Here is a 24,872-nt window from a genome sequence, read left to right as displayed (position 1 = left end):
ACTTGCTCTAGGAGGATGGCCTACAAGAACGGCGATATATTGGTGCTAACGGGACTACCACCTAGTTGCCGCGGCCACTCGGGCAGACCTGAAACGACAATTGGGAACAGGCATCGTCTTCCAGTTTGTGCGCAACAGAATAACATATCTATGTTATATCTGTAACATATCTATAAGAATCGGAAGCTGTCATGTCTGCAGCTTGTGTGTAAGTCGCACTTTACTCATTTTCTGATGTAATTTACTCTTAAACATACATTTACTTCAATAAAGCACTTGCGCTTGGCGAAGTACCTACAAAAATGAGGATGTATGCTGCACTTCCTTGCACGTGCGTGTGCGCTTGCGTGACGTGCGTGGCTTGTCGCAGCAGTGCTTCTGTAACGTCGTCTAGCGTCGGCAACAGCTTCGCTGTGCATCCGATTTCATAGTGTGGACTGGAGGCGGAATGATGTTATCAAGTGCGATTACTAACGAAACGCCCACACGAAGGAGTAGAGAACTTATCCGTTTTGGACAGACGGACACAGTTTAAAACCAGTGTAACATTTCTGGATAAAAATTTTAGCTGTAACGCGCGTCAGCGTTATTTTCAGTTCATGCCATGCATAATCATCATCAGCAGCAGCATGGTTATGCCCACTGCAGGGCAAAGGCCTCTCCAATACTTGTCCAACTACCCCGATCATGTACTAATTGTGGCCATGCTGTACCTGCAAACTCATTTATCTCATCCGCCCACCCAACTTTCTGCCGCCCCCTGCTACGCTTCCCTTCCCTTGGAATCCAGTCCGTAACCCTTAATGACCATCCGTTATCTTCCCTCCTCATTACATGTCCTGCCCATGCCCATTTCTTTTTCTTGATTTCAACTAAGATTTCATTACCTCGCGTGTGTTCCCTCGCCAAATCTGCTCTTTTCTTATTCTTTAACCTTACACCTATCATTCTTATTTCCTTAACTCGTTACGTCGTCCGCAATTTAAGTAGAATCCTTTTCGTAAGCCTCTAGGTTTCTGACCCGTACGTTGGTACTGGTAAGACACAGCTGTTATACACTTTTCTCTTGAGGGATATTGGCAACCTGCTGTTCATGATCTGAGAATGCCTGCGAAACGCACCCCAGCAAATTCCTATTCTTCTGATTATTTCAATCTCCTGATCCGGATCCGCGGTCACTACCTGTCCTAAGTAGATGTATTCCCTTACCACTTCCAGTGCCTCCCTACCTATCGTAAACTGCGGTTCCTTCCGACACAGTTAAACATTACCTTAATTTTCTGCAGACTAACTTTAGAGCCACCCTTCTGCTTTGCCTCTCCAGGTCAGTGAGCATGCGTTGCAGTTGGTCCCCTGAGTTACTACGCAAGCCAATAACATTAGCGAATCGCAAGTTACTAAGGTATTCTCCATTAACTCTTATCCACAATTCTTCCCATCCAGGTCTCTGAATACCTCCTGCAAACACGCTGTGAATAGCATTGGAGAGATCGTATCTCCCTGCCTGACGCCTTTCTTTATTGGGATTTTGTTGATTTCTTTATGGAGGACTACGGAGGCTATGGAGCCGCTATAGATATCTTTCAGTATTATTTACATATGACTCATCTACACCCTGATTCCGTAATGCCTCCATGACTGCTGAGGTTTCGACAGAATCAAACGCTTTCTCATAATCAATGAAAGCTATATATAAGGGTTGGTTATATTCCGCACATTTCTCTATCACCTGATTGAGAGTGTAAATATGGTCTATCGTTGAGTAGCGTTGAGAATCCTGCCTGGTCCTTTGGTTTACAGAAGTCTAAGGTGTTCCTGATTCTTTTTGTGGTTACCTTAGTAAAACTTTGTAGGCAACTGTCAGTAAGCTGATCGGTCTATAATTTTTCAAGTCTTTGGCGTCGCCTTTCATATGGATTAGGATTATGTTAGCGTTCTTCCAAGATTCTGGTACGCTCGACGTCATGAGGCATTGCGTATACAGGGTGGCCAGTTTTTCTAGAACAATCTGCCCACCATCCTTCAACAAATCTGCTGTTACCTGATCCTCCCCAGCTGCCTTCCCCCTTTGCACCGCTCCCAAGGCTTTCTTTACTTCTTCCGGCTTTACTTGTGGGATTTCAAATTCCTCTAGACTATTCTCCCTTCCATTATCGTCGTGAGTGCAACTGGTACTGTACAATTCTCTATAGAACTCCCCAGCCACTTGAACGATCTCATCCATATTAGTAATGATATTCCCGGCTTTGTCTCTTAACGCATGTCATGCATAAAATTAGGATTAAAAACGAATTCGTCTGAAGGCGAGTATCTTAAGCAAATATTTTAATACATATCCTAATCACATTCCTCAGCCACTTGAACGATCTCATCCATATTAGTAATGATATTCCCGGCTTTGTCTCTTAACGCATGTCGTGCATAAAATTAACATTAAAAAAGAATTTGCCTGAAGGCGAGTATCTTAAGCAAATGTTTTAATACATTTCTAATCACATTCGTTTGAATGGGACGCTTATACCTGTTTTATCTCGGAAACGTATTGTTCTTGCAATGCGGCAAATGGAGAACACCAGTCTCTATTATTCCTATCTTTCAAGACAAATTTGATAATAGCTCTTACAAACACAATAATTTTTTTGAAACTTGAGGATTTTCTGAGCACTGATAGCTTTTTTTCTGTAATTTGAACATGAGCGTTAAGGATTCCAATTACTGCGGTGTATCCGCGCTAGAGAAGCTATACATTCTCAGGGAAGTCGTGAAGTCTGTAGCTTCTATAAATTTTGCTCAACGAAGGTTATCCAATGCAGCTTTATATGCACTTTTGATTCCACAAATAAGCTGGCTGTTTTACTTCGTTTTGTCTTTATTTTGCAGATTATGCCAAAACATTGAAGAACTGGCTGGGCTATAATTGAAGAAAATACCGAAAGAGGGCAAAAGGCTTTGTTAATAAAGTTTGCTCGAAACAACCATGGCGATGGCTTGACATCCACGAACTACAAGTAAGGAGGCCATCTTTCTACTTCCATCTACTAAATGCGCGAATGCTAGAGAAAAAAAACGATTATTGTTAAAAAAATATTACACTCCAGTTCAATGGACAGAATTAATAAATGGACTCTAAACTGAACCGCTTCAAAACTGAAGGGTTTTATTAAGCGAGGTTTGATGCTCTCACTCAAGACAATCTCTGCAGTTACAGGTATTCTGTAACTATTGGCACAGTCGATATAGCAGCCTCTTGCGATAGTACAGAAGGTTGAACCCTGTGATAGTGATTTTCTTTGAACTAAATATTACCACGGTAAGTTTTCAGGCGGACACGTTTTGGTCGACTGCATATTGTTGGAATTCACAGTGGTGGAAGCCTTGCGTGTCGCACTCTTGTTGAGAATTAGGAGCTGTATAAGCGCGAATAATAATATGAACGATAGCGTGATATTTACATTTAAGTTAGGTCGCCTATGCAATTAACAGCAACGTACGCGCAACATGATTTCATTTCTAACACGCAAGTGTAGATAATATTCAGCGGAGCATTAACGATTGAAGCCACAAACATTAGCAAAAAAAAAAAAAAAAAAACACCGCGCCCAAATATTTTTGCAGTAGTGGGTATATTACTGTGGCTTCTATCCACTGAATCAGATGTGAAAAAAATCCCCGCATGCGGGGTCAGCAGCTATCACCTCTTTACGTAATTAAAGGTACATAAAATGAAGCCCGCGAATCGCCCGTACGATGAGAGGGAAAGTTTTCCGTCGCCAAACTCATTTAGTGTAGCTGCATCAATGTACCACATCTGATGACCGTTGCTTTCCATAACAGCAGCAATGCGGCCAACGTCTCCCAGGAACCTGAACTACTCTCGCACTCTCACGACATTCTAGGCGTGTCACTTATGACTGGAAAATGATGTTACCTTTTCGGTGCTAGTTCTTGCTCTTTCTTAACCGCGAACTTGGGGTTTGCTGTGTAGCAATGACCCTGCACATAAAACAAAATAATACAAGGTGTTCACACAATATGGCGAAAACTAAGCAAAGATACAAAACGCTGGTCTCATTGCAAATGAAACGTTTAATCACCGTTGTAGCGATTCTATACCGAAACATTAGATGGATCGAATTCTCATCTTGGAAACCATACGCAGCGAAGGTATCGTGATGATGTCGTGATGAAAATTTTCCCATTTCATATCTACGTCTTCGGCGCGAGGGCAACCGGGCGCCCGTCAACGTGATCTCGCGCAGACAGCCGCGACGACCGTGTGATTGTGGCTCAGCGGTTGAGAACATTCGGCTGCTGTGCTGGGGATCTCGGTCAGACTGCACTATCTGACAGGCATTTCGATATTTTCCATGCATGAGCTATTCGACAAGACTGCAACAGCACTCAGCAAGAAAGTTAGGGAGGGCTCGGAAAGAAAAGTTCTCTTAAAAATGAACGCGTGAATGCCGTTCTACCGCAGCTATTGCTACGTTTTCGAGAATAGCAGCTGTGCGACAGCAGCGACAGTGAACCGTAATAATACCTGCGGTCGGCTACGTTGTTCGTCGGAAAAAGATACTCTTGTCACACGTCGGAACAAATAACAGCGAGCGACCCCTCACGTTGTCACAGCTACACGCACACACACGCACATACTTCGGTGTGCATCTCAAGGTTCATTCGTAGGCTACAGAGCCGTAGCTGCGGGCAGCTAGACTTTCCATCTGCTCGTCTTGGCATTTGAAAAGAGTAACACCAATCACCGCCTCTGCAAGCCGTTGTCAGTGGCCGTTTCGACCAAAGACAACAATATGCGTTATTTAATTTAGAAAACACATACTCTTAGAGTTTCCCATGGATATCGATCAATTTCTCTTACATTTTAAATTTAGTAGTAGTAATAAAGTGAAAAGCAATTGATTGAATGTTATAGGCAATGGTGCTTAAAAACGCTGACATAGCAAAATCACAGTAAGGTGCTAATAAATTGTCTAAAGTTATTTTTCTAAACCTTTAACAAGACACCACCGCACCAGCGAATGGTTTATTGCGTTCCGCTAAAAACGCTTACAAGGACCTCCGTATCCGCAATTTTATTTCGGTATAATATCAATCCCACGGGCAGGATTGTTACCCCGAATGGGTGCACAGTACAATGTACACGCACTCCTTGGTACATACGCAATGTATTCGATTATAAAATTCTCCGAGAAAGCAATCAAACTCTGTGTTATGGTGTACCGCAACCTCACTATATAAAAGCGGTAAGTGCTCTTAAACGAGTAAAGAGAATAAAAAAGGAATAGGTCCACCAGCACAATGACCTAAAGCAGGGTTTGGGTACGGGCTAGTTGGTATTCCAATGCAAATTTGACTACAGCGCTTACACGGATAAAAAAGACCGAAGGAACGACGACGACAAGCCCTTGTCGTCGTCCTTCTTTCGGTCTTCTTGCCGATGTGCGCACTGTAGTCAAGATTACGATGGCCTAAACCTCGTGACGGGCCCGTTTCTATTGTCGCTGCCCAGTGCTATAGTATTGCGTCGTTTAGTCCTTGAGCAGTGTTACTTGAGAAATTATTCGAGAAATATTTCTCCTCTGCAGCGGGCTGAGTTGTTACCTTAGCTGAGAAGCGACGTACTGCTGTGTACTCTCCGCCAGTTATAACGGAACACGTTTGTTTCGCAGTAACGCACTCACAGTCAACACAAGAAACTTATTATGTGGATTAGGGAAGCTATAATAGAAGAACATGAGTTCAAAACATTGCCCTAGTGCTTTCTGGGTGTTAAGGAAACACTAGTGATGGAAAAAATGGTCGCTGGATCTCTGGTCGAAAAAAAAAAGGAATGAAAACAAGTATAATTTTTTTTGACTGGCAAAAAAACTGCATTGTTAGATTGTCATTACGGTAATATGAATACATAACTTGCAGCTGTCCTCGATCGGCGCTGCAACTTGACGTCATTGGAGCGCACAATGCCGGTGTCACGTATGTCGGGGTTGAAGCCTTAAGACAGTAAAATGTGTTGTAGCTGAATGGGTTTACGGGCCAGTGATAAGAGCGTGCCAGCGGAGATTGCAGCGAAGAGCCGCACGAAAAGGAGGGTGTTAGCTCAGCAATTCTTCGCTTGGTCGAGTGAACAGCAAATGATTTGGCCTTTTACTTTTACTATATATATATACATATATTGCGAATTACTATAACAATAAGTGCCTGGATATGCTTCTGTAAGATTTATTTATATTTTACAGACAAAGATGAATTTAAAAACCCCACATCATAAACCAGAGGAGCCCGAAAATTTGTTTGAATTTGCAATTATTTCTTGCAACTATATGAAATATCAAGATGACACGTCGACACAAGGCAATGAGTGCCCCACAGACATCCCGGATGCCGCCCAGCATAACCAGTACAGCGCACAGAAAACCCGCACATTTGTTACAAACAATTTTAGTAATTAAACAAAGACTTGTGCATAATGTTTAAGTATACTGCCTAAATGTATCACTCGTTTAGGTAATAGTATTGTCGAAGTTATACGCAACAAAGTACTATCAACATAAATTATTTTCAATATTTACATTACCGAAAGACAGTAGATGTTTGCGACCTTGGAGAATTACAACCCGATTTCCAGCGAAGCCCTTTCAATCGAAAAGTTGCAATTAAAATTTCAGTTTCATGTACTTATATTGCATACTTTAAAACGTTGCCCATATATACAGGGTAGCATGTACGGTGCCACAAAAAATTGGATCGGTCGTTTCTCAACCCCCTCTTCAACACAACGAAACGCACTTGGCCCTAAAGTGAATAATAAAGATTTTGCATAATTCATCCTGGTTAACTTAGTTAACAGATGACGGAGCCGTATGCGACACATTGCACCAAAAATGCTGCCTGTTCCTTCAAAGTATAAAATATCTGAAACGCAGAGTTTCTTAGGACATTGGAAAACCGTTCGAACACTTGCGTACTTGCGTTCGAACCGTTGGATACGTTCGAACACTTGTGTACAATTGTTAATGTATTTACCAACCCACACAACTTGGCGTATTGATCCCCTTATGTTCGCAAAAATTTGACGTCATTTATTTATTTATTTATTTATTTATTTATTTATTTCAATACCCTAAGGGCCCATGGAGGCATTACATAGGGGGGGATTCATCAAAGAAAACGTATAAATATACAACACAGGTTATAAACGGCTGAAGACAGAAATAAACAAGTTAACATGCCAGGTACAAGTTTTTAAGAGAAAAAATGGCTAGGAACAGGATCTGGAAAAATGCACATGTAGCAAATTCCACAAGACATGGCATGGCATCTAACATTTCGCGGAACGATACGGCCAGCACGCACAAAAAAGAAAAAGAATATAGAGAAAAGAAAAAAATAAAGACGTACATCATTTTACGTTGGGATTTTCTAAGTATGACCAAAGAGCTGTTTGAAATGATGATGTTTCAGTGATAGCCGCAATGCTAGAAGGAAGCGAATTCCACTCTTCGATAGCCAGGACCAAAGGTGAGTATTTATTTGAATCGTTCTGTTCGAGCGAAAATGGGTTTAGTCTTCGTCATATGATCTACACGAGCCGATGTGTGCGGCGCCGGAAGAAGATGTGAACTTGCGAATGGTGTGTTATTGTGGTAGAGAGTGTGGAAAAAAGATTAACGGCTGAATTTTCTGCGCATGGCCAGAGGCGGGAGATGGAGCGTTATTTTCAGTGATGTTACACTTTGATGCCGAGAGTAACGGGAAAGGATGAATCGTGCAACCTTGTTTTGTATAGATTCCAACATGTTAATGAGATAAGTATAATGAGGGTTCCAGATCACTGACGCGTATTCTATCACAGGCCTGATTAGTATGTTGAATGCGTGAAGTTTTGTATCCTGGTTGGCTTGGTGTAGTCGGTGTTTAAGAAGGCCAAGTTTTTTTAAGGCTTTGGTTGTAATCAGGTCAATATGAGTGCTCCAGGATAAATTAGAAGTAAAATTTACACCGAGGTATTTTACCGACACTGCAGTTTCAATGATAGTATTATTAACTGTGTAGGCATTAGGACTTGTGTTAGCAGCGGAAGTAAACTTGAGATGCTTCGTTTTGTCTGCGTTAATAACCATTTGCCACCTGGCGCCCCAATGAGTTAGTTCATCAAGGTCAGTCTGGAGAGCATTGATGTAGCAAGGGCTCGATATTGCTCGGTAAATTACGCAGTCGTCTGCAAATAGCCGTATTGTTGATGTTATGTTCGACGTGATGTCAATAATATATATTAAGAAAAGCAGTGGACCCAGCACCGAACCCTGGGGAACTCCTGAAGCAACACCTGTACGCCTTGATAAGAAGCTCCCTAACTTAACTGACTGAAAGCGGTTTGTTAGAAATGCGTTGATCCACTGCGTAGTACGTTGGTCCAGCTGCAGGTTGCGTATCTTTATCATCAGGCGGTTATGAGGCGCGCGATCAAAGGCTTTAGAGATATCAATAAAAATGGAGTCAATCTAGAAGGAAGAGTCGATTGCTTGATGAAGGTCCGTTATTAACTCAAATAACTGTGTCTGACACGATAAATGTTTGCGGAAGCCATGTTGGTTGTTATGAAGCAAGTTGTTGTGGTTAATATGGGTCATAATGTTAGTGTATATGTTCGAGTACCTTGCAACATATCGATGTTAGTGAAATTGGCCTGTAATTATTAGGAACGGATCTGTCACCAGATTTAAATACCGGCATTACATGAGCGGATCTCCAATCTTCTGGCACACATGTCGTATCGAGTGACTGTTGGAAAATGAGAGATAGCAGGAAAGCTGTGTGTTGGCAGGTAGTTTCGCGTTGATACCACTGGGTCCTGGGCTAGTGTGGTGAGGTAGGCGTTCAATTGCACGAGCCACGCCAAGCGCAGATATGTGAATGGGTGAAAATGGAATCTGTATATCGGCCTCAGGAAGCAGCAGTGGATTGTAAATGGGCAATTCGTTCGTAAAAACTTGTGAGAAGTGGCTATTGAATTGTTCTCCACACTGTTCGATAGGTAGAGTGCGGCCGTGGGCGTCCAAGAGAACAGGAACCGTACTAGCGGTTTTAGGATTAACAGTGCTCCAGAATTTCTTAGGGTTGGTTTTTATCAAACTACGAAGTGTAAAATTAAAATATTTGTCTTTGGCTTCAGAAATTAGTTTTTCAGCTATTTTGGAAATGCTTTTTAGTTTTCCCTCTCTGTAGTTTCCTTTGATCGAACCGCTTTACTAAATGCTCTTTTTTTCCTATTTAGTGCCCTGTTGACATCTGTAGTGAACCAAGGATCGTTGGTACGCGTACTTATCATTAGTTTTGGCACGCAGGAATCTTCAATTTGTCACGAAACAACTTCCAGTTTTCATTAGTCGTACGGTTATGAAAATTGGCCTGAAAGCTATTTGTGAAAGTTTCCAGCAACAGGTTCATTTTTTCAACATCCGCACGTGCATAGTTGTAGATAAGCTTCCTGGTTTTTGTTTTGTCGTTCCGTGGAAGTAGAAGAGAACAGTGCACAACTTTGTGGTCACTTATTTTTTCCAAGACGTGGATGTCTTTGAGCTCAGGATGGGTTGTCAGGATGAGGTCCAGGATGTGTTTACCGCGAGTGGGCTCGTGAACAATTTGGGTGATCTGGTGATATTGAAGTAAATGAAGAAAGTTAATGTTCTCCTGTCTGTTATTATCGGAGCCAACAGTTAGCGTCGTCCAGTTAATTGCCGGAAAATTAAAGTCGCCAGCTAAAAATAAGGGGCGATTCGGGTGCCTAACAAGGATCTGCTCGATAGCGTCATTTAACAGATCAATAAATTCAGGTTGGCTACTTGGTGGCTTTTAACAGGCGCCAATAATGCAAAACTTATGACCAAGTTGAACAGAAACCCAGACTATTTCTAAGGGAGAGTCGATAGGAGTAAGAGATGCATGAAAGTCTTTGTTAATCGCAATGAGCACTCCTCCTCCTCGTCGAGAATCAGCCCTATCTTTCCTAAATAAAACGAACGATGATGGAAGCGCGATGTCGTGACATGCAACGTCTTCGGTTATCCACGTTTCCGTACCCACGATGATATCAGCTGTCAGTTGCTCAGCTATCAGCTATCAGTTGTTCCTTATCATTCTGCTGTTCATGTCTTCCACTACACCTGTAAGTTCATCGTTTGTTTTGCGTATATTTGTCTTGACGTCTTCTACAGAAGAAGACACGGTGTCGAAGTTTTTCGTCATATCAAGTACAGCGGACATACTTTTCTCTACCGCAGCAACGCGGCCCTGGATGTTGTTTATGTCCTGTTTGATTTGTTTTAGCGTGTTTGACGTCTCAGCATGACATTCTTTTAACAGTGCGAGCACTTCATCAACCTTTGGTACGGGGTTTGCTTCGACATCTTCCGCGCAAAGCAAAAGTAGGGTCAGACATGTAGAAAGCAGGAATGAAGTGGGTCTCGGGCAAAGTTCACGGGCTAGTCGCGCCCCTGGTCTAAATGAATAGACTTGTTCACACACATGTACGTGACAGGAAGAAAATGAGCCGATGCGAGCGCGATACGTGCACAAATCCACACCCATTGAAACACAGCAATTGGGATGCGCGGCCACAGGAATATTCTAAAAAGTGATCAATAAGTAAAAAGGCCTACCTAGAAAGCAAAGTGCACAAGTCACCAATATGCTCTCGTGGCCGCGAATCCCAGAAATGCGAAGCCGGAGGGTGGCTTTATAGGCGTCCCTGGTGGTGAGTCTGCTCCAGGCGGCGCTGTTTCCATTTATGACGTCACAGGATGGGTCCCTTTCCGCGGTGTCACGCAACGGAGGCACCAGCAGACAGTTAAGGCGCTCGATGATACGATGGGGTGAAGGGACGATAGCGAGAAGCTTGCGCTGCGCCCAATCTTGGTAAGCACGCGGCAGGATACGAGTATCTAGAAAGCAAAGTGCACAAGTCACCAATATGCTCTCGTGGCCGCGAATCCCAGAAATGCGAAGCCGGAGGGTGGCTTTATAGGCGTCCCTGGTGGTGAGTCTGCTCCAGGCGGCGCTGTTTCCGTTTATGACGTCACAGGATGGGTCCCTTTCCGCGGTGTCACGCAACGGAGGCACCAGCAGACAGTTAAGGCGCTCGATGATACGATGGGGTGAAAGGACGATGGCGATGGCGATTTGTAGTTGTAATTATGCCAGCGGGGCCGTCTAAGTCTCACACCGCTCGTACGCAGACTAATAACGCTGTGGACCACACTTCCATGCGTATTCTACTGGAAAATGTGCATTTATTCCGCCCATTTCGAACGTTGTCTACACATCGGCCACACCATCACATTAATTGTCTCCAGATATAAATGAGATACCTTGTTCAGCATACCCAGGACACTGGAGGAACAAACTATGAATCTCTTATGATGCATGGAAGGACATGGAAAACGGGTATTTAGTAATTAACTACAACATCTGCATATAAAGCAGCAAAGTGAAAGTACCTTAACGCATTCCCTTGAGGTACTTGCTCTTTCTTGTATTCTTGCAATTTTCATGCAATTTCAACCGTCTCTCGTGGTATTTTTTTGCAGTCTGGGATATATATTGATTAGTGGCACTATGACAGCCTGGAAAGCTTCAATGAGTAACTTTCTACAAAGGCTGCATTGGTCCTACCCAGAATAAACATATACCACTCGTCGCCCAGTGCACTGCTTTGTATTTTAGGTAAATACGAGAAATCAATGTAAACACCGTGCCTCGCCTATTTTGCCGAGGATTCCTGGGGAGAACAACTAAATTCCGTATATCCCTATTGAAAATATGAGAACCAGAATGTACGAGGAATATTGTACGCTATTATTGCTTCATAGACTGTACGACTTCTCGTTGACTGTACGAGTTCTCGTCGACTGTATGATTTCTCGTCGACTGAACGATTTCTCGTATACCGAACGATTTCTCGCACTACAAATATGTACGAGATTGCGTTCTTGCCACTGAACGTGATTCTCGTACATCATGAACGAGTCTGTACGAGCTGAGTGCATACAAGGTGAACGAGGTTGTACTACCTCCAAAATTATGAACCCTAAAAAATATTGGCACTTCACTTTACATGTTTACTGTAATAATGCAAATACAATTCATTGTAAGTGATACTGCATGTATGACCACGTGTGCTGACTTTACTGCAGTGTCGCCTTGATGTAATCGTTTGTTCAGAATTCGATGGCAAACAGTAATATTGAGGAGAAAAATATGTCAGGTGAAGTAATGGCTCGTATTTGTAAATAAAAGAGTATACTTTATGCCGGTTCCTTTGCACAGCCATTCAAGTTTTCATGAATAGTGATGTCCTTTGAGTTTAAGAAACAGCATGTCATACATCTCACAAGCGTTGTTTATTGGACCTTCTAATGTTACTTTGATACACCCAGTCTGTTGACAGATGACTATTGGGATGTGTTGCTCGAGTGAGTGCTTGCAGGGTACCTGAAAAGTAAAAAGCCCAAAATATATTTTCGCCTGTGCACTAAGATAACGCACAGGTAAGAGCAGTTTCGCCTACATTCACACAGGTAAGAGAGCTCCAGCGTTCAGTACATATAGGAGATTGATATGGGATGTTCAAGACATGTGGTTTCGTGCAGTGCTTATGACTCCTAAAAGAACATGCATTACTGTGGTATAATAACCTGTCACATCAGCTGGTCACTGAAACAAGGGTTATCACACTAAAAAACAAATACAAACACACTCTTTGATCAACCATAATACTAGTATTGAAGCAACGGAAGGATTAAAAAACAGCACGAACAAGTCGAGTGAGCTACGGATATTACTTGGAAACTACCCCTCTACCAGCAAGGTAAATGCAGTGGGGGTGTAGTGGCTTTGACATTGCACTGCTAAGCCAAGTAGCGCTGGATAAAATCCCGGATAAAAAGCCCGCATTTCGATGGTGGCAAAATGCAAAAACACAAGTTGCATTGGGCACACATTAGAGAACCCCCGAGTGTTCAAAATTAATCCGGAGTCCCGCACTAAAGCGTCCCTCATAATCATGTTGTGCTTTTGGTAGATAAATCCCCAGAATTTATTTTCCTTTGGGCAAAAAGTATATGCATAAGGACAAATGTATATATAGAACCACCTGACAGCAGCTACTTTCAACAAAATTTAATACTTTCTAAAATAAGAAATTGTCAGATGATTTCAGGGAATATGTACTATGCCAGAATTAGTGCCAGTAGTTTTATATGGCCCATTCTGTCTCAGTTACATTTTAACTCAAAGATATGTGCAATGCAGGTCCCCACTACACCTGAAGAATCGGCAAGTACATGGTATTGTTTCGAGTGACAGCACAAATTTGCTTTACGATTGTTAGCCTATGCAAATACTTTTCACACTTCTTGACACCACGGTCTCCTGGGCGCTAGAGAGTAGAAAAACTTAGAGTAGAAAAAAAAGTAGAGTAGAAAAACCACACTTGCAAAGCCAGGACAACACTTGCAAAGCCTTGCTACCACACTTGCAAGGCCACACCACACTTGCAACCACACTTGCAAAGCCACACTTGCAAAGCCTCATCCTGAAAATTCTGCATTTGAAGACATCAGTAGCGTCAGCTTGGGGCCTTGAGTTTATTCAGCAAACTGAGATGAAATTACTGACAGCACAGGTATGCCAACAGAAAATGAAGGGAAGCAAAGCCGATCCCTTATTCGATGCCTTATTCGAAAAGGGCAATTTTACTAGAATAACTTTTTGCTAGCATTGTAAAACACCTAAACAGATACTCACTGCGATGTCCTCGGGCACACGGATTTTGTATGGGTTTTTCCTGCGTTACCCAGCTAACAGAACATACACCTGATATAGCAAGTCCATTAGATAACGGCTGCTCTATTGATTCGGTTTTTATTGATTTTAAAGAAAGCTTTTGATGTTCCCCCGATTTATTGGTAGAAACGTTAACATGGTATCATTTAAACACAGCAGTTATTGCTTGGATTAAAGAATATTTAAGCTCAAGGCACCAGAAAGTAGTTTTAAACAGCCAACAATCAGATCACATTGAGGTAACATCAGGAGTACCACAGGGACCCGTCCTGGGCCCTCTGGTATGTTAATCTACATTAATGAGCTATGTGTTGATATTTCATCTGCTCTACGTTTATTCGCAGATGATTGTGTGTTATATATAGTTATCCATAAGGAAAATGATTATTTTGCCTTGCAAGAGGATCTCGACAGGGTTACGGATTGGTGCAAAAGACGAGGCATCCATAGGAATTTGCAGAAAACTGTTCACCTGTGTTTTACAAGAAAACGTACTTTTCATCAATGTAAATACAAAATAAGCACTCGACAGCTGTCATCTGTATCCGAGTTGAAATACCTTGGTGTTTTTTTGAACTCCAATCTGTCATTGCACCGTCATATAGTATACGTTTCAGCCAAGGCGTGTATGTTACTAGGTTTCTTGCAACAAAATGCGAAATATTTCCTTTGGAAACTAAGCAACTCCTGTATATTACGAATGTTAGATCTGCCGTTGATTATGCTTGTAGTGTATGGGACCCTTGGCTAAAGGTTGATAGACAAAAGCTAGAACGAGTGCAAAATTGAGCAGCTCCGTTAGTTTTCCGTAATTACTCTAGGCATTTCAGTATATCCCGTGCAAAAGAAAATCTTGGCGGCCAGCTATTAGAGGAACTAAGAAAATTATTCAAGGTAAAGTTCTTTTATAATATAATATATTTCATTCTAGGACTGGTATTGAAAGCGATAGGTACATATTCAAGCCAGATTATGCATCTTTACGTCTATATCATGTGAATAACGTAAGAGAAATAAAATGCAAGACCAAAATGCAACGAATGTCTTTTTTTCTCCAGGACGATTTAGAACTAGAAGAGGTTACCGCAGGAATCTAACAATCGTGTCTAACGATGCATTTTTTCTTCCTTGGTATAACATGTTCCTTTCGTCATTGAAGTTGTGTTCTCAGGATTTTTATGTTGTGCCGTAAATTATTTTGCATTTATTATGGAACGATTTGTGCTGTTTGTTGTCTATAAAATTTGACACTGTAATGCCACACCGGCTCTGTGGGTGTTCAGATAAATAAATAAATAAATAAATAAATAAATAAATAAATAAATAAATAATGTTGTTCACGAGTTTCCTGATGCACAACTTGGTGGCAACTTAATGCCGATGCTAAGAAAGCACTAGTGCAGATAGTTGCAGGAAAATATTGTTTCTGCCATTGACAAATGCACCCACTCAAAGCATAGGAGTTATGCTTAACATCTCTTCCTACAACTACACTGAACCTAACTCTGCTGTTTTGGGCAAGGGAACAAACATCAACGCTGGGGTGCCTTACTCATTGAAAGTCATCTGCACCATGAATGGTGCTGTCAGTGCACTTCCTTCCCAAGGCCCACACCTGCACTTTTAGTGCGCTGTGCAAATTACAGAAGCATATCCCACAAGCCTGTCCCACAGCCTTAGTGTAAACAAAGAACCCGCGAGGGGCTCCAAAGCCCTGTCGAACCAATGAACACACGCCCAAGCTAACACACGTACTTTGTTTAGTGCTGAGAAAAGGAGCCTCACGTCGGCTTTTTTTGCAATGCTCTCTCGGCATGGGAGAAGCTTTCTTTTCTGTGTAGGCATCCCTACCTCTGAAAAAAAAGGCTGCCAAAAAGAGTACGTAGAGCACAGATGCGTTGATGGATATCAAATGCACTATCATGCAGTAGACACTACGTCGGCAAAACAGGCTAATGTATAGATGACTGGATTGGTAACCACGGTAACTTGAAGGTCTCATATGGCGGGCACTTGGCAGTGCATAGCTCACTTGCATTATTTTCTTCGAAAACTGTGCGACTGTAGCAGTTATATAAGGACAATAGAGCTGGTGAGATTCGTGAGACTCCTTACATGTGTGACAAGGAATGTGTGAATTGGCTTTCCCTCCAGAGGCTTATCAGAGAGGAAGACTGCCTATTTATCATAGTAAATTAAGCGTCATAGTATCCATTCCACGCATCCTTTGCGCAGTTGTGCGAGGAAGATGCCTTGTAGATTTATCTGTTATCTCCCTTTCGCCTCTCGCTTTATATTGCTATGCAAACAGCAAAAGGGGATGGCCGTTAGAGGATTATGACCTGTCACCTCCTTACCTTTCTTAAGAATTGTGCGCTAAATAAGGACTTTTCTTGTGAAAGATACGACTTTAAGGCATAAACACGCTCCATGGCCGTTTGCAATTAATGAGTGCAAGCATCCTCTAAAGACATGTCTGCGAGAAATACTGCAAAAAGAGCGCTTGAAAGAAAGAACACGAGCATGTTTATCACCTAGGCTAACCCTTGTGTCTTCTTCCTTAACATATTTCTCAAAATTCAAACTCAAAACTAATACTGAGATGCAAGGTCTCCATATCATATTACCTTGTAAATGCAGCAAGGCACAGTGGTGTCTGGATGATATGCGAACGACTCAGACGCGGAGATCAGCACTTCCAGGGCGGCATTCTGTACCGAAGGAACTTCCTCCCTGACGGATCTGATCTTCTTGTCGTGCCAAAACATCTACGACAGACTGTGCTCTTTGAGATTCATGACGCACTCACTGCAGGACATCTCGGGGTAACCCGCACGTACGACCGCGTCCGCCGCCGCTGCTATTGGCCGGGTCTCGCTCGCTCCGTCCGACGCTATGTTACTGCCTGTGATCCCTGCCAGCGTCAGAAAACACCTCAGGTGCTAGCTGCCGGTGGTCTCCAGCCGATTACCGACCCTGTGGAACGATTCTTTCATGTTTGGTTAGACCTCCTCGGTCCCTTTCCCACGTCATCCTCTGGAAACAAATGGGTAGCCGTCGCAACTGATTACGCCACCCGATACGCTATCACTCGGGCTCTCCCTACCAGTTGCGCCACTGACGTCGCGGACTAACATTATCTTGCTTCATGGCGCCCCGCGACAGCTGCTTACTGACCGTGGCTGTAACTTCCTCTCGAAAGTTATCGCCGACATTGTGTGTTCCTGCTCCATTCAACACAAGCTGACTACCTCATACCGTCTTAAAACCAATGGTCTGACAGAGTGGTTAAACCGTACTCTTACCGATATGCTGTCCACGTACGTTTCCAAGGACCACCACGACTGCGACATTGCCCTTCCTTACGTCACATTTGCGTATATTTCTTCCCGGCACGACCCCACCGGATTTTCTCCATTTTATCTACTTAATGGTCGAGAACCGACCTTGCTCCTAGACACGGCACTTCCTCCTGCTGCGATCTCAACAAGCGAGTATGCGCGCGACGCCATCGCCCTCGACGACCACGCACGCCAGCTTGCCCGTATTCGACTGACGGCCTCGCAAACCACTCAGCAGCGTCAGTCAACGCCCGCCACCGTGACGTACAGTTTTCGCCTGGTGCGCTCGTGCTCCTGCGGTCGCCCTCTCGTCACGTCGGACTGCGTGCTGCGCCAGGTGACGCCTGTGACGTTCGAAGTTGCTCCTGCGACTTCAACCACGTCCTCTACTCTGGCATCTAGTGATGTCGTGCACGTCAGTAGGCTCAAGGCTTACTACACTGCTACCGAGTCGGGCCTTTAGTCGTTCCGGGACGGCGCTTCTGCCGCCGGTGGTAATGCTAAAGAACAGTATTTGGGATGACGAAGAGGCGAGCAGTGTGAAGACGACGACAACGATTAGAGGCTAGCACGTGCTGTTGCCGCTCGACCAAGTGCGGCGTATTTTATTGTATATATACTTGTATATAGCTTTTCATCTGCGTCTTCCTACGTAACAATGTTGACAGTAACACTGTGAAGAAAGCAATTCTTATTAGGTATAAATAGAAATGAAATGGTGATATTCGCCTTTACAAAGCTTTGAGTAACAAAGCCTGCAAGATAAGAAAAACGCAATGTGTAACCCATCTATATAAAATCATTAATTGAAGGTGCTTTTTCATAGATGTCAGTCACGTTTGGTAACTTCGTGGGCCAATTATGATACCATAGCACGACGTGCATCCTTACAGTCGTTTCAATGTGTTTTGTAATGCTAGCCATCTTGTAGGCCCTACAGTGTGAAAGCACCCATGAGCATTACCCAGTAGGGCTAACCAATAAGTGTCCGCAGAAGCAGAACTCCGTTTATCTATCAGGAGGCTTTCGTTACACTTTTACAACTCCCGTCCTATGGCTTCACCCCCATTTTTGTTAACAGTTCAAGCTTGAAGCATCTGCACAAGCTGAATGCACCAGGGCACCATAAAAAATACCACAATAGCTTTCTTACCAATTCCACGTTAAATATAACCCTGGTAAGTTCGGTATCACGTGTAGAACAAATCAAATTGTTCTAAAATCATGTAATCCTCTCTTTTCCACACATGCAAACATCACGAGTACTACTACTGACATATGGCCATTTCGTGGACAAAAACGCAAATGGAAAGAGCTGAAGCTTGAGTAAGTTGGTAACGGCTCATTTTCATTCTACACATAGCGCACAAACACCAAAAGTTAAGCAACAGGTTGAGATTGATAAAGCGCGGTCCCTTAAAGGATTTTGCGTGCTACACATTCCATCATCAGCCTTTCCATTATGTCTTTAGTATGTGTGCACCATGAATACCACGGAAAGGATCACTGAGAGCATAGAATGCTACAATGGATACAAAGAACAAGAATAATGCCCTCCGATGCGGCACACCTATAAGCGATTTAATTTTTAACGAACATCCTAAGCCTGCCGCTGTGCTGAAAAAAGCTTGCTCAAATTACTGTGCAAGACAGTAGTTTGCTTTTATAGAAAAGTATAGTTATGTTAATTCTATTATTTCGGCAAGCTGGTGGTTCTGCAGTATTCTGAAAAGGTGGCATCACCGAAAACCAGCTTAATGTTTTAGTAATAAATAAGCATACAGTCAGATGCAGAGATGAGGCTTGCTATGAATGCACCGCAGTCAACACGGCTAATTAATCTTTCCATGATTGTTGAGGTAAAAAGAATAGCCAACACATTCTTGAAACCGTGTAAATGTTTTGAAGAACAAGGTGCGTTTCTGCTGCAATCGTCTCCCAGAGCTACAGCAAGCGCAGTGTGATATAATTTACTGCAGGACATTTGAAATAGATGCTCTTTAAAGCTTCTTAGTGACTTCGGAAATGAGCAGCAACTGCAGTGACATTTCTGAGCACCTCAAAGACAGTACTGGTGATTAAACGCAACGCGAACCGCTGACATACAAAATAATTTTCCAGCAGGTTCGCCTCATGCCAAGGGACGCGTTATGAACTGGCTACATTAAAATCTTAAGCAAACATGTACAATTTAATGCCATACCCACCAGCCCATCCACTTTATATTTTGCAAAAGATCCTAGACAGAAATCCTGTGTTGGAAAGACAGCACGCACATTCTGAAAGCTTTCTCTCAGCACCCACACTTTTCTATGAATACATTATTGAAACAGTAGAAACTGACAACACTGTTTTTAGATCAGTGAGCTTTTCTCAGTGCTCTTGCTGTTGTAAATTTACCCTGCTTCAGGAACGTATCTCAATAAACTTGTCTAAAGCAAGTGGCTCTCTGGCATTTTTGTTAGGGCTTTTTCGTTGCTAATAATTAAGAAATGTGCACAACTGCTACTAGAATTGATTTTTTTGAAATATGACCCCATCTCTCAACAGCTTTAAAAGATCTTCAATAGAACTTCCCTCTCGCGACTTATTGGAACATTACTGAAATAATAGAATGAGCAAAAATCTATAAATTTCACGAGACATTCAGGAAAGCTGGCAGGTATAAAATACACGAATAGAGCTCAGAACTCATAAGTGGTCGTGATAGTTTTGTACGAAGCTTGTCAAAGCAAGCATATCGGATGGTTTGTCGTGCTGTTCAGGCTGCATTAGTGCCGCAGGCTTCTTTGTGGTGCAAAGGTGCCTCCGTCTCAGGAAATTTTGACATCCCTAAAGAATAAGAAATGTTCAGCTTATTATAATCATTGCTGAAACTGCAAACTCGTGATTTAACAATATCGCGTTAAGTTGTGAAAAGCTCTCGCACAGCCAGCTACATGAAGCTGCATCCGCTTCGACAAATATCTCATTATTACATCTCAGGCGGTAATTTAACGTGCAGAATGCACGAAAACACACGCAACACTCAACACAAGAAATACAGGTTGCTTCAATATATAAGCAGAAAAGATTGCATACAAGCTAAAATGTGCTCACGAATGAGACAGAGCAACGGGTGCTGTCGCGAGTTGAGGTTAGCTGTGAAAACTACACAACAACGTACTTTTATAAGTGTCTACACAATTTTCTGCTGAGAAATCACTTACAGAAGTAGTGGCGTTTCCTGCTTGAATTTTTGTGCTATTTCAGATCAACCGATTCCTGGTGCTAGCGTCATGCATAACAGAATGCAAATAAACCACAGATGAAGCTCCTGGCAACGTCAATACATCTCAGGGTAATTTTCGTGAAAGTTTTCGTTAAATGTGCACTACGACATGAAGAACGAACATGGGGAAATTACCTTTTATGTCCTTTACCTTTAATTGCCACTGTACTAATCCTCTTCTGCTCCACGTGACAAGGCACACTACACAAAGCATAATACTGCGCCAAGTGCCGGACTTACCTTTTGAGGCGTACTCGGCAAAACCTCCTTCGTGTCAGTTCATGCGACAACCACTGCACCGACGGTCCTACCGGTGCAAACACTGTTGAATCGCGGACAGCAAAAGTTGCAACACATTCCTCTCTGCAGTGCGTCGGACATGCGTCGAACGCGTAACAACATCGGTACAGTATTTCGCGAATGCTTTGGAAAACTGCTCGCGTTCTGCTTGCGTACGTGCGTCTTATATGCGTCGAATGCGTAAGAACATCCGTACAGCATCCCGCGAATGCTTTCGCAAACCGCTCGTGTTCTGCGTTTGTGTGCGTTGTGTGTGCGCATGAGTCTGATATGTGTCCAACACGTAAGAACATCTTTACCGTCTTTCGCGAGTGCTTTTGGAATCTGATAGCATTCTGCGTGTGTGTGCGTCTGTGTGCGCGTGCGTCTGACGTGCGTCGAACGCGTAACAACGTCGGTACAGTATTTCGCGAATGCTGTGGAAAACTGCTCGCGTTCTGCTTGCGTACGTGCGTCTGATATGCGTCGAATGCGTAAGAACATCCGTACCGTATCACGCGAATGCTTTCGGAAACTGCTCGCGTTCTACATCGGGCTCCCTGGACGCCTACGAGCGGTACCGGAGCTCCGGTGTCACCCATTACGGACAATAAGTTTTCTCACTCACTCACTCTGCGTGTGCGTGCGCGCGTGCGTCTGACATGCGTTGTTGTTGTGTCAGCGCTGTGCAGCTGTGCTTTTCATTTGTTGTTGACTGCGTGCATGAATGCCGCGATGTGCTACATGTTCCTCATTTCTAGACCCTGCTTCAATGTGAGGACATGACATTTTGGTTGTGTTGAGGTAAGCTTTTAACGCATTGCAGGGCACTGCCTGGCGCTTTGTCATTGCCCTGTCAGTTTCGAATTCAGTTTTGTGTATTATGTCGGCAGAGAATTGTTACCAAGTTACTACGCTAATTTCGTTTTTTGCCATTGCTATGCACATAGGAGGATGTTTTACTAGGTAAAGCTCTCTCAGCAAGGTGTTAGACTTAGTGCAAATAATTTTTCATTGTAATTGTGCAGTGATCGTATGGCATTTTTAGTGATTCATGGTTATCTAATTTCATTATTTTTCTTTATTTGTGACAAAGTGCGACGCATTTTGACTGCTATATTGGCTATTTATTCACAGACGCTTGTACACTGTTGTCCTGTGGTTCGGCATTTTATATTTTACATATGGGCATGCATGGTTAATTTCATGCCTGCCTACCACGGTTTCACATAAACAGGCACTAACATCATGTTATCATGGCTAATAAAAGGATACTAGCAGATTTGTATTTAAAGGTCTTGTGGTTGGCACACTTGGCTGTTTGGAAAATATGCAGCTTCAAGTTCACCCATTACTATCTCTGAATTAACATCTATGATGCACGGAATATTATTAGGATGTGAAAAAGTGCATGCATCTTCTCTCACTGATCGAACTGCACGAAATAAACTTCTTTGCCAGCTCGTGCGTGTTGGATGTATTTCCAATGCGCTATAGTCACACTGCCAGATTTTTTTTTGTGCGCACAAAAAAAAACGTATAGAATGGTATTATGAAAATTTGAAGGTACCCAAGTCCTATATTGCATTAAGTCTTAGGCTTATCTACTTTGAAGAAGGGATTTATTCTCTGGCGACAGCTTTTGGCGATACCATTGTGCTATCCAGTGCTCATTTGCTGGGCGAGGATTGCGTCGCGCAAAGGCAGTAGTATCGCCAAAAGTGTTCAGATGAGAATACGTCTCCAAGTGAGAATCATTGCATCAGTAGTGCCAAGACCTGCTTTGTTGGGGATGCATGTGTTCATTGCACGAAATTCCAGAAGGTGAACTGTGGACCTCTTACTTGCTCGGCAGTTCTTGCTGGTATAGGTGTCATAATGGTCCGATGCCATCATACAACACATTGACCATGCTCTTGCACATAATACAAACAACTCATAAATCTCGCTGTCATTATTGAGCTTTTGTATTTACTACGGCTTAAGTGCACATACTTTGTATGCAGTTCATCGTCATCCTCAAAGATCACATTACTCATTCGACTACAGCGCGGACACATCACGCGCCATCTCAGACACCTCATACATAATGTTGTTAGGTCTATGCAGCACATCGTACATCTCATACACGCTCTACGCATCCTCATAGCCCACCGCATAGATCTTGTGCACTTCGTAAAAATCTGCGCAGCACATCATACAGATCTCGCACATTTTCGACGACATGTCGTTCAATAAGCATAGCACATGCTTCACTTCCCGTCAAATCTGTTCAATATGCATACACCTCATGCATTTCTCCTAGAATTCTCGCACATATTTTTCAATAGGGACAGCGCATAAAAATTTGGAAAAAGCGACTATTCAATAACTGTTTACGCAGTACATAAGCAACCTGCGCAGTGCAAAATTTAGAAACACGTCAGCCAACACTGGCCCTCATTTTTTACAATAAAAATATCTGCTATTCTCGCTCCTGCCGGGAAAGAAGTAATAATGTGGCTTTATTTAGAAACAGCTTGAAAATGAAACTGTCAAAGTCATAAGTGACACATGCCGTAAGAAAAGAACTACAGATTCTGAGACTTGACCACCAAAGCGTAAGCTTTGCTTGACTCGGCCGTGACATCGTACTTGTTCAGTTCTGCTTACTTGCCTTTCCAAGCTACTGCATGTCTATCCATGGCCTGTCCGGTGGCAAAGAAACTTTAGGCTTTAGCAGAAAATTGTCAAATTTTCTCGCCGCATGGGACCCCTTGAATGAAATCGTACTAATTGAGCCGGAACTCTGGGCACGAACGCGGCTCGACGGAGCAGAGCAGTTGAAAGGGTACACCAGCCACCACAGTAGCGTGCGAGGCGTTGAGCGAGGGGACTGTGCATCGCCGAGAAGCCATGTCACCCTCGCCCTCATTCTCACAATGCTGTATTACGCGCGTGTTCCTTGTCCACGGAAGCTCTTGCCTGCCTTCTGACTGCGCCTTGGTAAGGCCTAAAGAAAACGCACTCGCTTGCCCGCAAGGTATTCATAGCAGCGTTCAATTTAATTTTGGGCCACCCCCAAAATCTCAAGTAGGCCATAGTAGGCAGTGTTCCCAAATTTCAAATTTACTCACCCCAAAATTTCAGCTGGCTCACCGCTACCTTAAGCTTCCCCATGCATATTATAAGGAGTCCTATATATGTCTATGGGTATCTAAATGGGCCTTCTATTCTTTTTTCTTTAAATTCTTCCTTATCCCTTCGAAGCTACCAATCATGTACATACATTTACACTATCAATTTTAAAGCGTAAGCTATAAAATTCAATTCAGGGTTCATAACTTTTCTACAATAAGTCGAGATTGCACAATAACATTCGAAAGTTAAACCTGTAAGAGATTTGATTAGATTGCTGATGTTGATAAGATACAGATAAATAGTCCCAGCATTTTCATATTCCAACGATTTCATGCCATCCCGCACAGCAGTCATTGGGCGCGGCTGACTGTGACAATGGATCACGTTTATTTACAAGATGAATAATGTAAAAACGTCGCTCAGCGAAAGCAGTTCACAGCTCCGCACACAAGCCAACTCAGCTTCGTCTTTCTCTTCATCCAAACTACGCTCGCAAGTTTCAATTCTCCATTCGCAGACGATGGCCGCTTGGTGAGACATTCAGAAGATCGAGTGTCGAATGGCTTAAGGTGCGCGACATGTGTCAGCTGTGCCTTTGTAGAGCAGCGACCATCGTTTGTGACGCTGGAGATTAAATGCCTAACGTCTCTGAGGCGGCCGACAATGACGAATGTACCAGAGTAGCAGGCCACAGACTTACAACACAAACCACGTTTGTCGACCGGTGTCCACAACCACACAAGTTCACGTATAGGACACAGACCGATGGTGGGCATGTATCTTGGACGCTGTTGAGATACCAGAGTTCGGAGGCGTGCGATGCGACGTCCTGCTTTTGCTCGGCACATCTCGGCAACTAAAATTTCTACGCCTAGCGTAGAAGGAAGAATTGTGTCGAGACAGCTGCGAGCAGAGCGAGCGTAGAGCTGATAAAATGGAGGGTACCATGTGGTCTCGTGCTTCGCGGTGTTGTAAGCGTAAGTTATATACGACAGTACTTC

The 24,872-nt window shown here is 43.1% G+C and overlaps 1 protein-coding gene across 1 annotated transcript in view; it reads right to left on the bottom strand.

The window, feature by feature from the left end:
- LOC126524719 (uncharacterized) overlaps window positions 1-24,872 on the bottom strand; it is a 451,239-nt gene that overhangs the window by 1,246 nt on the left and 425,121 nt on the right. The window contains exon 21 of the mRNA XM_055067253.2: window positions 3,929-3,993. Within this exon, the coding sequence (XP_054923228.2) occupies window positions 3,929-3,993 (65 nt within the window). The remainder of the gene's footprint in view (window positions 1-3,928; window positions 3,994-24,872) is intronic.

Source organism: Dermacentor andersoni, chromosome 3 (assembly GCF_023375885.2).
Source record: "Dermacentor andersoni chromosome 3, qqDerAnde1_hic_scaffold, whole genome shotgun sequence".
Lineage (NCBI taxonomy): Eukaryota > Metazoa > Arthropoda > Arachnida > Ixodida > Ixodidae > Dermacentor > Dermacentor andersoni.
Note: the sequence above shows the minus strand (reverse complement) of the source record. Positions and strands in the feature narration are given on the sequence as shown.